Here is a 16,201-nt window from a genome sequence, read left to right on the forward strand (position 1 = left end):
CTAGAAAAAGGGACCAGGTCACACAATTTATGATAATGCAATGACCCAACTGGAACGTTTTCATTGATACATCTGTTTGAAAATAAAGAGTTTTTGCACCTTTGAAGTTGGTGTGTCCATGAAAGCAAAATGTGACTAAGCGCAATTAAAACAGATGTCCAGATTAAAGCATGTGATAGTGAGAGAGACGTTAAGCAACTTGGAGTTGACACGCCTGAAATTGGAAAATGTTTTTATTATTTTAATGTGTTTTTTGCTGGGTGTAACCTATGAAAATCTGCCTGTTAAAAAAAAGCATTGTAAAGTCTACTGTATCTCCGATTGGGTGTGGTCACTACACTTTTCTAACAACAAAGCAGATAGTAGAAACTGGGGCATCGAGAGTGAAAGACATTAACCAGACAGAGGGTTTATTATGAAGATAAGCTGTTGACATGCATTATGGGTACTGTGTTCAAGCCTGATTGATATTTGGACTTAATATCAAGATATATTTCACAAGTTTGCATACTAAAGGGTCCTTTAATGTTTAAATAGCAGGATATACACTCTGGTGAAAGTGTAGTAAAGAGATTATTGCAGTCATAAAGATAGTGAGGACGGATAACATGGAGGTGCACAAAGATAGACAGGGCAGAGGTCAAAAGTGAAAAATATATACCTTAGAGGCCTATTCTGCACATTTTCAGGTTCATATCAGTATTTAGTGTCTCTACTTTAAAGAGTCCTCTCCTGCTGATGTTCAGGTGTATATCAGTATGTAGTGTCTCTACTTTAAAGAGTCCTCTCCTGCTGATGTTCAGGTGTATATCAGTATGTAGTGTCTCTACTTTAAAGAGTCCTCTCCTGCTGATGTTCAGGTGTATATCAGTATGTAGTGTCTCTACTTTAAAGAGTCCTCTCCTGCTGATGTTCAGGTGTATATCAGTATGTAGTGTCTCTACTTTAAAGAGTCCTCTCCTGCTGATGTTCAGGTGTATATCAGTATGTAGTGTCTCTACTTTAAAGAGTTCTCTCCTGTTGATGTTCAGGTGTATATCAGTATGTAGTGTCTCTACTTTAAAGAGTCCTCTCCTGCTGATGTTCAGGTGTATATCAGTATGTAGTGTCTCTACTTTAAAGAGTCCTCTCCTGCTGATGTTCAGGTGTATATCAGTATGTAGTGTCTCTACTTTAAAGAGTTCTCTCCTGTTGATGTTCAGGTGTATATCCGTATGTAGTGTCTCTACTTTAAAGAGTCCTCTCCTGCTGATGTTCAGGTGTATATCAGTATGTAGTGTCTCTACTTTAAAGAGTCCTCTCCTGCTGATGTTCAGGTGTATATCAGTATGTAGTGTCTCTACTTTAAAGAGTCCTCTCCTGCTGATGTTCAGGTGTATATCAGTGTGTAGTGGTCTCTACTTTAAAGAGTTCTCTCCTGTTGATGTTCAGGTGTATATCAGTATGTAGTGTCTCTACTTTAAAGAGTCCTCTCCTGCTGATGTTCAGGTGTATATCAGTATGTAGTGTCTCTACTTTAAAGAGGCCTCTCCTGCTGATGTTCAGGTGTATATCAGTATGTAGTGTTATGGCAGAATGTTTAATACAGCGTATTTCTGATATTCATTAATGATCACATGGTATTCCATATGATGTGTGTTACTGAGTTGGGTCACACACAGTTAGAGAGACAATGGTCGTTCTGAATTATCAATAGATGTATTCATTTTAAGTGAGCTGACACCGAGAGTATAGGAAGTGCAGAGAAGGCCTCAGGTTATAAAAACAGTTAACCTTTGTTAGTTAACTAATCCTAAAGATATCATGAGATGATGACGTTTAAACATATACAGGTATAGCTTTCAGAGAGAAACACATGTGACATTTGTGTGGTAGGCTGCATGATAAAATGTGTGTGCGTTAAACATGTTTGGGGAACATGTTCGTGTGACATTTAGAAAAGTATATCTAGCCCTGTGTTTCTTCTGTTCTGAGGGGCATTTCCGCGATTGGCTGCTGTGGCAGCAGGTGATGTACTTCCCATTATTGTTTGTTTGTTGCAACAACTAAATAATAATTACTTATCAGCTATATCTGTGTTTGTGTTTTATTGATTCCTCTCTGTTTCATTCTTTCCTGTTGTGTTATGCTGGATCTCCACAACAGTAGTGTATCTACTTTAAAGAGTCCTCTCCTGCTGATGTTCAGGTGTATATCAGTACTGTATGTAGTGTATCTACTTTAAAGAGTCCTCTCCTGCTGATGTTCAGGTGTATATCAGTATGTAGTGTCTCTACTTTAAAGAGTCCTCTCCTGCTGATGTTCAGGTGTATATCAGTATGTAGTGTCTCTACTTTAAAGAGTCCTCTCCTGCTGATGTTCAGGTGTATATCAGTATGTAGTGTCTCTACTTTAAAGAGTCCTCCTGCTGATGTTCAGGTGTATATCAGTATGTAGTGTCTCTACTTTAAAGAGTCCTCTCCTGCTGATGTTCAGGTGTATATCAGTATGTAGTGTCTCTACTTTAAAGAGTCCTCTCCTGCTGATGTTCAGGTGTATATCAGTATGTAGTGTCTCTACTTTAAAGAGTCCTCTCCTGCTGATGTTCAGGTGTATATCAGTATGTAGTGTCTCTACTTTAAAGAGTCCTCTCCTGCTGATGTTCAGGTGTATATCAGTATGTAGTGTGTCTACTTTAAAGAGTCCTCTCCTGCTGATGTTCAGGTGTATATCAGTATGTAGTGTCTCTACTTTAAAGAGTCCTCTCCTGCTGATGTTCAGGTGTATATCAGTATGTAGTGTCTCTACTTTAAAGAGTCCTATCCTGATGATGTTCAGGTGTATATCAGTATGTAGTGTCTCTACTGGGACATGTCTCCATGCTTTAATGTTCAAAAAGCTCTTTATTTTTCTCATACTGTCTGTGCTGCAGCACCTCTTTTCACCCTCTGTCTGAAACCAGAGCCCAGGCTGCTCTGATTGGTTAGCTAGCCGGCTCTGTTGTGATAAAACACCAGGAAAGTGAAAACCACCAATAAACTTAGTCAGAATAGCAACTTACCTCATGTTGTTCTGGAGTCAGATCAGTGTTGTTGATTCTCTCTGTATTATTCATTTTATTTTTAAGGAAAAGCTTAGTACAAATGTCATGTGATAAATAAAATCAGAATATGCCAGGATCAGGCTGATGCTCATTCTTTATTGATTAAAAATAATCCAGGGAAACATGCTTTGAACTCCCAAACGATCAACAGAAGAGCAAATGAGAAAGAATGAAAAAAAAAAAACAGGACGGGCAGAAATCAGAAATATTTTACAGCCTACATGAGTTACTGCCCTTCTTCAGTTGCTACAGCTTGGTTAGACTACATGTGAGCGGACAGGAGAGAACAAAGCCAATGGATCTTCAACTCCATCAGAAGCAGGAGGACCACACACACACACACACACACACACACACACACACACACACACACACACACACACACACACACACACACACACACACACACACACACACACACACACACACACACACACACACACACACACACACACACACACACACACACACACACACACACACACACACACACACACACACACACACACACACACACACACACACACACACACACACACACACACACACACACACACACACACACACACACACACACACACACAGTTCAAAGATACTGACAATCCGAAAACGATCGTATTTAGATAATGCTATAAGCAAGGTAACATGTCCAAACACAAAGATTTCCTCGTGACATTTTATCTGCAAGCAAAAAAAAATCATCAATTTGCATTCAATATGGCATCTGGAGGGTATTACACTTCCACATCAACAAATATAAACCTTGCTTACATGTCAGACTGAGACATTACAGTAGTGCCATCAACTGCCAGATGCACATCGATTATTAACCCATTTCAGTAATGCACAAAAACATCCAGAGTGAAGGTTGTGATAACAGATAACATATCCCAAACTCATAGCAATCAAAACTTTAGGTTACTTGTGTAACCTCAGTTCTCAGAGTGAGATGAACAAAACCTCATTTAAAAATGATAAACAAGTGATAAAGAAGCTGTAACATATTTGCTGGTTCTCAGTCAAATCATTTGGGGAATTTAAGATGACCAGTGCATCAACACAGCTGAGGCTTGACTGTAAAATATATTCTAACTTCCCGAAAAGGCAGAAAGTGATTTAAAAAGGGAAAAAAATGACAAAATGAACTCAAAGCCAGATCTGCAGTGCAGTCTTCTTCCTAAACGCAGCGCTACAACCCACACTCGTGTCAGAGGACAGAAAGAAAAGGCCCAGAGTGAAACACCCAGTATAAAAACAAACAAAGCCCAATGTCATTATGTACAGACTAGAGGTTAAATCAAGTATGTTTCATCCACATGAACTAAAATGCACCTTTTTAAACGAATTTGAGAAACCATTTCCAGACAGACACACTCAAACACTGGTGGTTCCAGCTGTCATAGAACTTTTTCACTTATTTCAATATATAATCTAATTTACAAAAAGACATCAAACCTGTGGTAAAGGAGTGGAGGCAAATTTGGAAGAAGACAGAAGTCAATGTTATCTACTTTTCCCTATTCATATACGTTTTGTAATTTGGTATATTTGAAGTTTCTATTCATTTGAAGAACTGGACAATCTAATTAAGTTGTCAAGAGAAGACTTATACCTCTTAATGCTTGTTGTATTAATGCTTGATAGCGAAAAAAACGGGCAAAATTCACTATATTTTGTACTTATTGTTGACCAAATTGTGCTACATTTTTCCCTGGGTGAGATCCTCCTGTCAATGTGTCTAAATACTCAAGTAGAGCACCAAATGTGTGTACATCCGCAGCGGAAAATAGTCCCTAAATTGTGTTTGAGTAACTTTTGATGACGACTACAATGCCCAGATATGTCAGGAAATTAATTTAAAAAAGAAATCATGAACATTCGAGACCACTACAGACCACAAAACTAGCCTTATCCTTTAAATATAACTTTTGGAAGTGCTGAAAATAATATTTAACATCACATTTGTTGAGTTGTCCTTGTATTTAGTTGGTTTAATCAAAATGGCGTAAAAAGTTAGACAGCTGAAACCACATTTTGCGACAACATATTGCTCCACATGGTAACTGGGGACCCCCCCCCCCCCTTAAAACGTGCATTCAGTAGTTCTGATGAATATAAGGCATTGTTACACTTATCAGGGCGTTATTCAGATTGTGCAAATGCATCACATATTGGAGAAATATAAACGGATGAGGTGTAGATACTTGCATCCTTCTACATGTAAACTTTTGTCAGTGATGCGTCAGCCGACCACGTTATCGAGGCAGCGTTGAATGTTTCCTACGGGCGACCTAACGCTTCCGTTTTCTTTGGCAGTAGTGGTTTCTTTATACAGCCATAGAAAGAAAAAAAAAAATGCATTTATAACTATTTTATTTTTTATTTTCACATTTTTTAGGCAAGTCACGGTCCCAGGTAGTTCGACAGTTTAGCTGATGCTGAGCTGAGCGAAGCCCATCAGTTTGACATCGTCCGGGAGTTCAGATCCCTCGGTTCCAGACGCCTGTGGAGAGAAAATGGGAGAAATCGACTGAAGAGAAGGAGGAAGTCGCTAGATGCTAAAAAATGTGTTTGTTTGTTGATGTTTGTGGGGTGTAACAACACCAAATGCACATGCTAATGCTAACGGCTATCCTGGTAACGATGAAGATAAAATAAAAACTGCACTTCTTAAGATATTCAGTTTGATTTAATCACACATACAGTACGGGGGAAACCAGGGACATTACTTACACTTTAAAATAATCTTGTATCTGTTAACATATTACAATTTAATAGGTATTTCATTCAGAAACGTCTTCCATATTTTCTCTAAACATTAATTTTCCACTTTGAGTTGATCCATTACTTCCCTTCAATAATGTGGCTGTGCTTCTGTGGGTTTTCACAGGTATGTTTGCTATGTTTGAACAACACTTTGAGATGAAGGTGCAGCACTCACCAGTTTGAAAGTGACATTTTTATTGGCTTGAGGTTCGTCAACTATTTTCTGCAAATTGGCAGCAACTGGAAAGAAGACAAACAGAAATATGAGACAATGTGAGGTTGGGGAAATGTTGCTGTGGTGTATTTAATACAAATCACTGACCTATTACTAAGTCCCTCCCGTCCACCAGGCCTGCGGACACCAGCTCCTGGGAAACACCGTCTGCTGTGTCTGAGAGAGGAGGAAAAACAGGATATATGTGGTTTAAACACTTCCTCTGGTTCCTGATTGTTAAAGTAGCTTTCTTCTCTTAAGGTTTTAGGTCAAATACAATTCAATCCTTTAGACACAAACAGCTGTGTGTCAGCGTTTTGTTCTCAGGGCTGATAAATATTGATTTTCAAGGCCTTCGTACACTTTCTTATTTTCCGTTTAGCTCACTGATTATTACCCAAAATGAGGCGTCCGCCGCCAAGAAGTGTGACCCTAAAGACATTCTTTAACTACTCTGTGACACAGGTTGGGATTTAATATCATGAAGACAGAAACTTCACTCACCTCTGCCTGGCATGAACTCAAAGCGAATGTCATTTAGCTCCTTCTTTGAATTCCTGAGGAGAGGAAAGAGATGATTAGAGGAGCAAAGCAGATCATATATTGGTTGATAAAACCTGTTGAGACATATTTACAGAAAAGGATTAGGGCCTCATCAAAAGTACTTTAGTTCTGAGAAAAAAAAATCTGAATTCTTAGTAAAGTCAGAATTCCCAGAACAAAAAGTCAGAATTCCCAGGACAAAAAGTCAGAATTCCCAGGACAAAAATAATCAGAATTCCCAGGGGGAAAAGTCAGAATTCCCAGAACAAAAAGTCAGAATTCCCAGAACAAAAAGTCAGAATTCCCAGGACAAAGATTCGGAATTCCCAGAAAAAACTGTCAGATTTCCCAGAAAATGTTGGCCCCTATCCTCTTATGTATCCTCTTATTGTATGCAACAATAGGAAAACTCACCTTAACCTTAATACCAAACTAATGGGAGAGTTGACGCCTCCTGAGGCGGCTGGCACCTGTCAACACACACAGATACAGGCTTTAGAGCAGAATGAAACATAATGAACCCTCCCACAGGAGTGTCAGGGGGGGGGCTCACCTGTGAGAGAGAAGCAGTGGTGGGAGACGTAGCCTGGGTGGGGGGCTGCAGTGGAGCAGCCTGAGGTAGATCTGCCTGACCTGGGGTTAGCGGGGGGGGCAGACTGCTTAACGGCTCTGGAGTCTGGAAGGACTGCTGGAGAAATGTATTAAAGAGAAGATGGATATCAATAAGACGTTTTATTACCTTAGAAAAGAAGAAACCCATCTGTCAATCACAAACTGGAACTATTTGTGATTGACAGATGGAGAAAGTGGACTGATTTCGTGAAACCTCATAGGTCAGATTTTATTTCTACAAATGTTACTGTGAAGTCCTGATCACTCCCTAATGTTCGTACTTTTTACTGTTTTTATTTTAAGGCATTTCGGACAGACAAACTTAAGATGTACAGTTACTACGTCTTAAAAAAACACTGTGTAATTGTTTTACAAAATATATTCCAAAAAAGAAAAGAAGAAACCAAGATGTTTAGGATCAACAATGATTTAATTTATAGGAAAACCTGCCTTTCTTTCAGCAATGTGAGTTACACTTTAATCGCTGCTTCACTTAAGATAAGATAAGAGATAAGATAGTACTGTATTGATCCCAATTTGGGACATGTTTGTGTTGCAGCATAAAAAGACATGGCATTGTACAATACATATTAATTATATATTATTATAAAAATGAAAAAAGACTAGATAAAAACGAGAAAGTAGAAAATATACATGTTGAATTTACAAATTAACAATAACCAAAAATATAAAGCAAGTTATAACATATACATAAGAATATATATACTTAACCTGCACTACTGACATTATATGAATGACACATGAAAGACAGATAACTAAGAATAAAGTAATTGTGTAGAAACCACGCTGCTGCTGCTGCTGTAAAGAAATAACTTTTAAAAACTCACCTCCGAGTTCTGCGAGCCCTCCTTCACTCTGGGAGACTGTTAGAGACAGAGAGAAGAATACAACACTCAGAGAGGATATCAGTGTGACGCCGGAGAGCAAAGCAACATCACACACACACACACACACACGATGCAAAGAACACACAGGAAGCAGAGAGGTGGACGGATTAAAACGCATTTACTGTCCTCATTTATCGGTCATCCTTTAAGGTGAATGCACTGATATCTAAACTGTGGGAACTCCAGATACGCTTCACGACTTGGTGCTGATATGTTGTGTTAATGACAGAAGTTTGATATAGCTATGCATTGTCTAACAGGGTAGCAACCCCTTATATACAGTTGTGGTCAAAAGTTTACATACACTTGTAAAGAACATGGATTTCATGACTTTTCAATAACTTCTACAACTCTTATTTTTCTGTGATGGAGTGATTAGAGCACATACTACTTAGGGTCTGCTGGGTCAAAAATATACATACAGCAATGATAACAGTTGGTAACATGTCCCTTCTTTACAAGTGTATGTGAACTTTTGACCACAACTGTATCTCTGTGTATTTCCAGCAATATTTACATCAATAATAAGCCAAAAAACACCGATTCCTATCTAATGATATCATGATGCTAATGCTAACCTGAGCTGTAAACGAGTGAAATACATATTCTATAGCACTTCTGTTTTTAGTTTGAGTTTGAAAAGCAGAGAAACAGCATAAGTGAACAAAGAATCAAGATACAGAGGGTCAAAAGGCGCTTTCACACCGGAGTACTTTTCCCGTTTAGTTCCGATAGTTCCTGGGATTTTGCGTTCACACCAAAAAGAGAACTTAGTTCATGAGAACTTTTCCCCCCTTTTTAGTCCCTGCTAGAGAGGTGGGACTTTCCTGGGGAGAAAAGAGTTCCAATTTCTGATTGGCTGGGCGGATTGCAAACCACGCCCCGTATAACTCTGAAAGGTTTTGTGAAGCCGCCATTGTATTTGCTGGCATTAGCATTATTAGCATTAGCATTAGCCCCGCGCACAAACGGAGAGAGAATAACTTATGGCAACACAAAAGAAAACATGGGAGCGGTGGAGATGAGGAGGTGTCGGCGTTCTGGCGATTTACTCGGAAGGCTTCAGTAGAAGCTGCTGGGAGTCCCAGCAGCTTCTACTGAAGCCTTCCCCAACTCCGGGGACTTCGGGTGGCAGTATACGCCGTGAAGTTGTTTGCGGCCTGCCAGTAAACCCAAAGCAGAAGAAGAAGAAGTGACGTCAGCGGCTTCATTTGCGTAATCTTCCCTCAGGGAACTTGTTCCGGTGTGAACGCGATCTGCTCTTTAGTTCCATGGGGGAACTAAGTGCTGGGTACTAAGTGCTGGGAACTAAGTGCTGGGAACTAAGTGCTGGGAACTAAGTGCTGGGAACTAAGTACGGCAAAGTACTTGGTGTGAAAGCGGCTAAAGTGTTCATTTTCAACTAAAATAAAGAGTTGAAACCAACTAGAAACGTAGCCTTGCAGACCTAAATAAAAGACAACTTGAGAGGCGGTGAATCTGCGCTCCGATTTAAAAAGTGACTGCGTGTTCAGGCTGTTATTGTATAAATATATATTACTAATAAAGCCGGTGTAAGAGAATGAAGTTCAGTCGCCAACAAGTAGCATCAGAAGCAAAACCAAAAGAGCACATTTTTGCCAGAAAAGCATCAAAGCAGAAAAGATTTGGTCAAATTTGAATCCCTTGATTAGTGCTGTAATTAAAAACAGGGTTGATAAGTAATTTGCCTTGTGATCTGGTCAGTATTCATTACAAGTGATTTAGAAAGAGGGATGGAAATACAGATGGCTTCCAGGAAAGGTACTCTCACGTCTTTAAACAAATGTTAATTCACACTCAAAGTAGCGTTTAAGCTTTTAAAAAAGAGGTATCTAACAAATGTATGAATGTAGTTATGTGGACTTAACTTTTACAAAATATGTAAAAAAAAATAGCATTCAGTGCTTATGAAAGCGTATGTGATCTAGATACTTAGCTTATTGAGCTTATTGTATTTATTCATTACATTTTTGACATGTTTACAGATGTTAACCTCATCTGCATTACTTTCACATTGGTCTTGCAACATAATCTTGCACTATTTTATCCTACTCGGTTTCTTCTTGCAATATTACTATCACTACTGTTTTTTAAATATGTTGCATTGTTTGAGGAGCCCTGGACTTAATACTTCCATGTCCATATCTACACTGTACTGTGCATATGACAATAAAGCCTTTGAATCTCTAACAACAACCTCCTTATCAAGTGTTTCCCGCCCTCTATAGCTGCTACTAGCGCTAAAGCTAACGTGCTTGAGAGTGCTTCCTTGTTAGGGGAATGCCATCTGTATCGTGGTGCGAGTGAACAACCCTGTGTGTGGGCAGCTCCAGAGGGAGGGTGAAGCGCACTTGTCGCCTGGTGGCACTAACAGGCTTCACCTGCTTCTCCTTGGCCGTCAGACAGAACACACAAACACACACACACACACACACACACACACACTCAGTGGAGAGACAAAGGACACACATGCTACTGCACAGACATGGGAATGACACTTTAAACATCGTATAGAGATTGAAAATACAGGGCGACGCTTCGGGACAAAACAGACAGAAACAGGAACTGACGCAACCATTGTTCTGAATCTCTTCGACTATATATATATATATATATATATATATATAGTCGAAGAATATATATATATATATATAATTAATAATAATTATAATAAGACTTATATATAGACTCTCCTCGCACTATTTCTATTCTATTTTATTTGCATTTACTTACACCATTTTAACTATTTTGTCTGTTGCTCTGTTGGAGGAGCCTGGGACCTCAGATTTTCATTGACATATCTACACTGTAGCTACGAATGACAATAAAAGCCTTGAATCTGGAATGAACTTCCTGTCTGAGGGTTTAATAACTTCCTGTCTGAGGGTTGCTGTGTCTCTTGCTGTGTCTCTCACCCTTAAGGCAGCGATGGCTGCTTGGCCCTCTTCACTCTCTTCGTCCAGCTCGTCGTCGCTCCACTCCCACTCTCCATCCTCCGTTTTATGAAGCCGACCGCTTGAGCCTGGAACTCTGCGTACCTGAGGACACACAGGAAACACAGCTGAGCTCCTCTCCTTTAAAGGTCCCCTATTGTACTGTTTTTCATCAATATATTATAGGTCTCACATATATCCAGAGCCTGTCTCTGATTGGCTGAAACACCAAACAGATCATCGCAGCATCCCATAATCCCCTCTGTTTCAGCCCTGTTTCCAAAGTGCTGATTCTCTGTCTGTTACTTTAGATGAAAATAAGGAGCCCCTCCCCACGCCCCTCTGAGAGAGATTTGGTTACAAAGAACACAATGGTGCTCTAGGAGGAGATTCAGGTGATAAGGTGGGGGGGGGGGGGTTACCTTGGTTGCTGATTGGCTAATGGTTACACAAGACAAAACATCGCTATGACATCATCAAGTGGCCAAAATCTGATCAGCTCGTTTTCAGACAGGTTTTTATAAAAATGGATCAGGACAAAAAGAGAGAGAATCTTTGTTCCTGAAACTTTCAGAGTCTCTTTCCACAGAGGGGACACATGTTGATGAAGAAGAGACATGAAGAAGAGGGGACACATGCTGATGAAGAGGAGACATGAAGAAGAGGGGACACATGTTGATGAAGAAGAGACATGAAGAAGAGGGGACACATGTTGATGTAGAAGAGACATGAAGAAGAGGGGACACATGTTGATGTAGAAGAGACATGAAGAAGAGGGGACACATGTTGATGTAGAAGAGACATGAAGAAGAGGGGACACATGTTGATGTAGAAGAGACATGAAGAAGAGGGGACACATGTTGATGTAGAAGAGACATGAAGAAGAGGGGATACATGTTGATGTAGAAGAGACATGAAGAAGAGGGGACACATGTTGATGTAGAAGAGACATGAAGAAGAGGGGACACATGTTGATGTAGAAGAGACATGAAGAAGAGGGGACACATGTTGATGTAGAAGAGACACGAAGAAGAGGGGACACATGTTGATGTAGAAGAGACATGAAGAAGAGGGGACACATGTTGATGTTGATGTAGAAGAGACATGAAGAAGAGGAGACACATGTTGATGTAGAAGAGACATGAAGAAGAGGGGACACATGTTGATGTAGAAGAGACATGAAGAAGAGGGGACACATGTTGATGTAGAAGAGACATGAAGAAGAGGGGACACATGTTGATGTAGAAGAGACATGAAGAAGAGGGGACACATGTTGATGTGGAAGAGACATGAAGAAGAGGGGACACATGTTGATGTAGAAGAGACATGAAGAAGAGGATTTTGTACAATAGGTGACGTTTAATAAAAGCACAGAGAGTAGATTCAAACCGCTCACGTCTTACCCTCTTCGACCTCTCTGTTATTGTGGGCGCTCTCTGCAGCAACCTGTCGTGTAGATATTCATGAGTCTGTTAGGAGGAAAGGAAATAATCTGATTAATGATTCAGTCATTTAACTGTGACCTATAATGTGCTTTACTAACACTCTTAGCTCCACTGGCTTCATGTCAAGTTGTGAATTTAATCCAATAATGACTTTTGAATCCTTGCAGAATAGGGCTCCACCACCAGTGACCTCATGTAGGTCAGGTCATCACCCCCTTTATGCCCAGCGCTCAAGGTGCAAGACACACTGAGGGTCAGGTCTTTTTAGTTTCAAAACCTAATTACTTCTGGTAATGCTGTCTTTTGTATATCAATTCCTGCTTATTGTTTGCAACCCTGGTTGGATGAAAAGCTGTATTTTACTCACTTTAATCCCAACATTCCTACTTTGACGGTCAAATGAACTTTTGTTACCAACAGTGAGATACAGTATACGCAGATTTGGACCAATCTTACATACACATAGTCTACTAAACTCTGCATTTTACTTTTTATTACACTATTTTATTTCCTTATCAATCAACAACTTTATTGATCCCGCAAGGTAGGGCTGTGCGATTATGGCAAAAATCATAATCACGATTATTTGGGTCAATAATTGATATCACGATTATTAAATACGATTATTCATTGACTTTGAAAAAATTAGATCAAATATGTTCTAGTGCACTGTCACAACCAAGCAAAGCAAAATAATTGTTTTTTTCGATTATGTTGTTTTCGTAATTGTAAAATACGATTAATTGCACAGTCCTACCGCAAGGGGCAATTATGTCATGTCCACAGGCAGGAACATACAGGAAGAAAACACACAGATACACCCAGGAGCACAGATTTGGATCATTCCAATTTACACGATAAATAGTTCATAGCATCACAATAATAAATAAATAAATAAATAAATAAATAAATAATCAAGTTAAAAGCCTTTCAAGAATTTAAAAGTCTGAGTGCAGAAGGGATGAATGATTTGGAAAAGCGATTAGTCTTTAGAGCAGGTCGAGCATATCTTCGCCCTGATGGCAACAGACGAAATGTCTTACTAACATTGCTGGTGACAATAACAACTTTGAATCTGAGCAAATCAAGAATCACAGATTGCTCGACAGCCATTTAAATCCCTTCTGCAGGTTTGCTCATTAATATAAATGTACCTTATCTAAAAGAACCACAACGCCTGCCCTCTGCTGGCCACACAGTGTACTGCAGGTCCAGATAAAGGCCATGCAAACCAATCAGATTGTGTTTGTGCAGTGAGACATGCTGAGACGGCACTCTAGTTGTCCCAGTTTTTAGGGTGGTGTGCAGCCAGAGCTGGAGTTTCACTGCTTATCTCTGCTTTTGTTAGAAACACCTGAACCAAACACCTCAGGGAGAGTAGTTGGTTAATGTTCATCTTGTGATGCATTATGATACATAAACAACCTACAAAGAGCCGCTTCATTTGAAACTCTTCAGATGCTATTTATCAGCAGGATTAAAACGCTGACTCGCTGACTCTCAGGTCCGCAGGGAGCTAAAGAAGAACCTACCTTTGCTTTCTGAAAGAATTTATGCTTCAACAGCTCTATGGAAGTCGGCCTGGAAAACAGCAACAAACGAGTCATTGTTATTGTATTCGGGATTGTGGGAAACGGTATTTCGATCTCTCCGTCTGTACACACAAACTGAAATATTGACAATAAAGTAGACTTTGACTTTGAGAGGTATTCTTAAAGACAACCCACACCTTTTCTCCGGGTCCTTCTGTAGACACATGGAGATCATCTTCCTGAAGGATTTGCCGTATTTCTTCACCATCTCTTTGTCCGTGACGCCGGTCTCCAGAGCGGGGGGGTCGTTCTGCAGCGTCAGCATCAAGACCTGGAGACACAGCGTTACTCAAATGTCACCGACCTTTGGAATCTCGTGAGCTGCGTTTACAGGAAGTCAAAGATGGCATTTGCTCCGTGTCATTAACTCATTAAGTAGGAAAGCTCCACAGTGTCCTCACCTTCATCGGAGGGTATTTGTGATAAGGTGCGGCCCCCGTGGCAAGCTCGATGGCTGTGATGCCGAAACTCCAGATATCTGCTTTGAAGTCGTAACCCCTCACCTGTGGAAAAAGAAACATATATTACCTTCATCTCATATTGAAAAGAGAGACACACAGTTATGGGAAACATTTTTCTTTTTGCTCTTCCAACAATTTAATATAGGAAATAATAATAATTCCTTACATTCTTTATTAGAGCGCTTTTCAAGGCACTCAAAGCGCTTTACAATATAGGACATAAACTATAGGCCAGCGGTTTTCAAAGTGTGAGGCGGGCCTCCCCGGGGGGGGCGCCAGAGAGCTTCAGGGGGGGCGCCAGAGAGCTTCAGGGGGGGCGCGGCGTGAGAAAAAAATAACGAGAAACAGTGAAATCTAGCCGGTTAACTTCAGCCAACTTTATGCGAGCGGCAACACGGATCGATTTTTAGTGAAGTTACCTAAAGTGAGAGAGGAGACGGCGTCTGGCAGAAAACGGAGGAAGTATGACCACGAATATTTGAAGCTAGGATTTCCATGGACCGGTCCTGGCAGGGGCGGACTGGCCATCTGTGTGTTCTGGAGAATCACAGAACGGCCGGTCGTCAGCGGGCCGTTGACGGCCGGCACCGCCCTTACATTTTAATTGTAATAATACTTACTTTGATCAAAAGCCAGTACCGGTCAAGGCTGCAGCCAGAGGATGATCTGCGTTTATTCCTGTCTACATTGCATCCCCGCATCATCCGCCTGAGAGCATCAAAGACGCAGACTCATTGTTCCCACTAAAGTAGGGGTGAGTGTAATAAGGGGGCAAAGTTGGCGTTCAGTGTGTTGCCGGGAGCATAGAAGGATTTATCCACGATGTTGAAAATGTTTAAAACATACAGATAAAAATGTTTAAAAAAAGTTGTGGTTTAATGTTTTAAGGAGGTGACGCTACTCAGCCAATCAAATGGGTTCAGTGACACACACACACACACACACACACACACACACACACACACACACACACACACACACACACACACACACACACACACACACACACACACACACACACACACACACACACACACACACACACACACACACACACACACACACACACACACACACACACACACACACACACACACACACACACACACACACACACACACACACACACACACACACACACACACACACACACACACACACACACACACACACACACACACACACACACACACACACACACACACTTTGAGATGCAATTGAATACCGCTGCATTATAGCAACAACAATAATAATAATAATTGGGAGGGGGGGGCGCGGCTGTTCTTATGTTCTCTGAGGGGAGGCTCACCTTCCCACACTTTGAAAACCCCTGCTATAGGCCTTACATTTTGACAATAGTGTCAGCAAGGTAATCAAAGAAAAACAGCAGCTTTTTGAGCAATTTAAATAGATTTGTTTTGATAAAAGTTGTGAGTTTTCTGTCCAACCTGCTCCATGACCTCGGGGGCCATCCAGCACGGCGTTCCCACAAACGTCTTGCGCACTTTATTCCTAGTCATGTCACCACCTGTTGCTAGAAAGGCACTGACGCCAAAATCTGAAGAAGGGAAACGGAGAGTATTCATTTAGAAAGAAGCACAGTGAAAGGACCTGAAGCAGGAAG

General features: G+C 40.5%; 1 protein-coding gene across 5 annotated transcripts in view; it reads right to left on the reverse strand.

Moving 5' to 3' along the window:
* Positions 1-5,438: 5,438 nt before the first annotated feature.
* oxsr1b (oxidative stress responsive kinase 1b) overlaps positions 5,439-16,201 on the reverse strand; it is a 42,608-nt gene continuing 31,845 nt past the window's right edge. For 2 of the 5 annotated variants that reach the window (XM_034146005.1, XM_034146037.1), the window contains exons 6-19: positions 16,026-16,135; positions 14,518-14,619; positions 14,254-14,387; positions 14,057-14,105; positions 12,483-12,548; positions 11,062-11,184; positions 10,459-10,536; positions 8,066-8,101; positions 7,159-7,293; positions 7,020-7,075; positions 6,567-6,619; positions 6,171-6,239; positions 6,024-6,088; positions 5,439-5,585 (exon numbers count right to left, since the gene is read on the reverse strand). In XM_034146005.1, the coding sequence (XP_034001896.1) occupies positions 5,511-5,585; positions 6,024-6,088; positions 6,171-6,239; positions 6,567-6,619; positions 7,020-7,075; positions 7,159-7,293; positions 8,066-8,101; positions 10,459-10,536; positions 11,062-11,184; positions 12,483-12,548; positions 14,057-14,105; positions 14,254-14,387; positions 14,518-14,619; positions 16,026-16,135 (1,151 nt within the window). In that variant the 3' untranslated portion in view covers positions 5,439-5,510. The remainder of the gene's footprint in view (positions 5,586-6,023; positions 6,089-6,170; positions 6,240-6,566; positions 6,620-7,019; positions 7,076-7,158; positions 7,294-8,065; positions 8,102-10,458; positions 10,537-11,061; positions 11,185-12,482; positions 12,549-14,056; positions 14,106-14,253; positions 14,388-14,517; positions 14,620-16,025; positions 16,136-16,201) is intronic. The other 3 variants (XM_034146014.1, XM_034146030.1, XM_034146023.1) reach the window with 3 other exon arrangements.

Source organism: Trematomus bernacchii, unplaced genomic scaffold, assembly GCF_902827165.1.
Source record: "Trematomus bernacchii unplaced genomic scaffold, fTreBer1.1, whole genome shotgun sequence".
Taxonomy (NCBI): domain Eukaryota; kingdom Metazoa; phylum Chordata; class Actinopteri; order Perciformes; family Nototheniidae; genus Trematomus; species Trematomus bernacchii.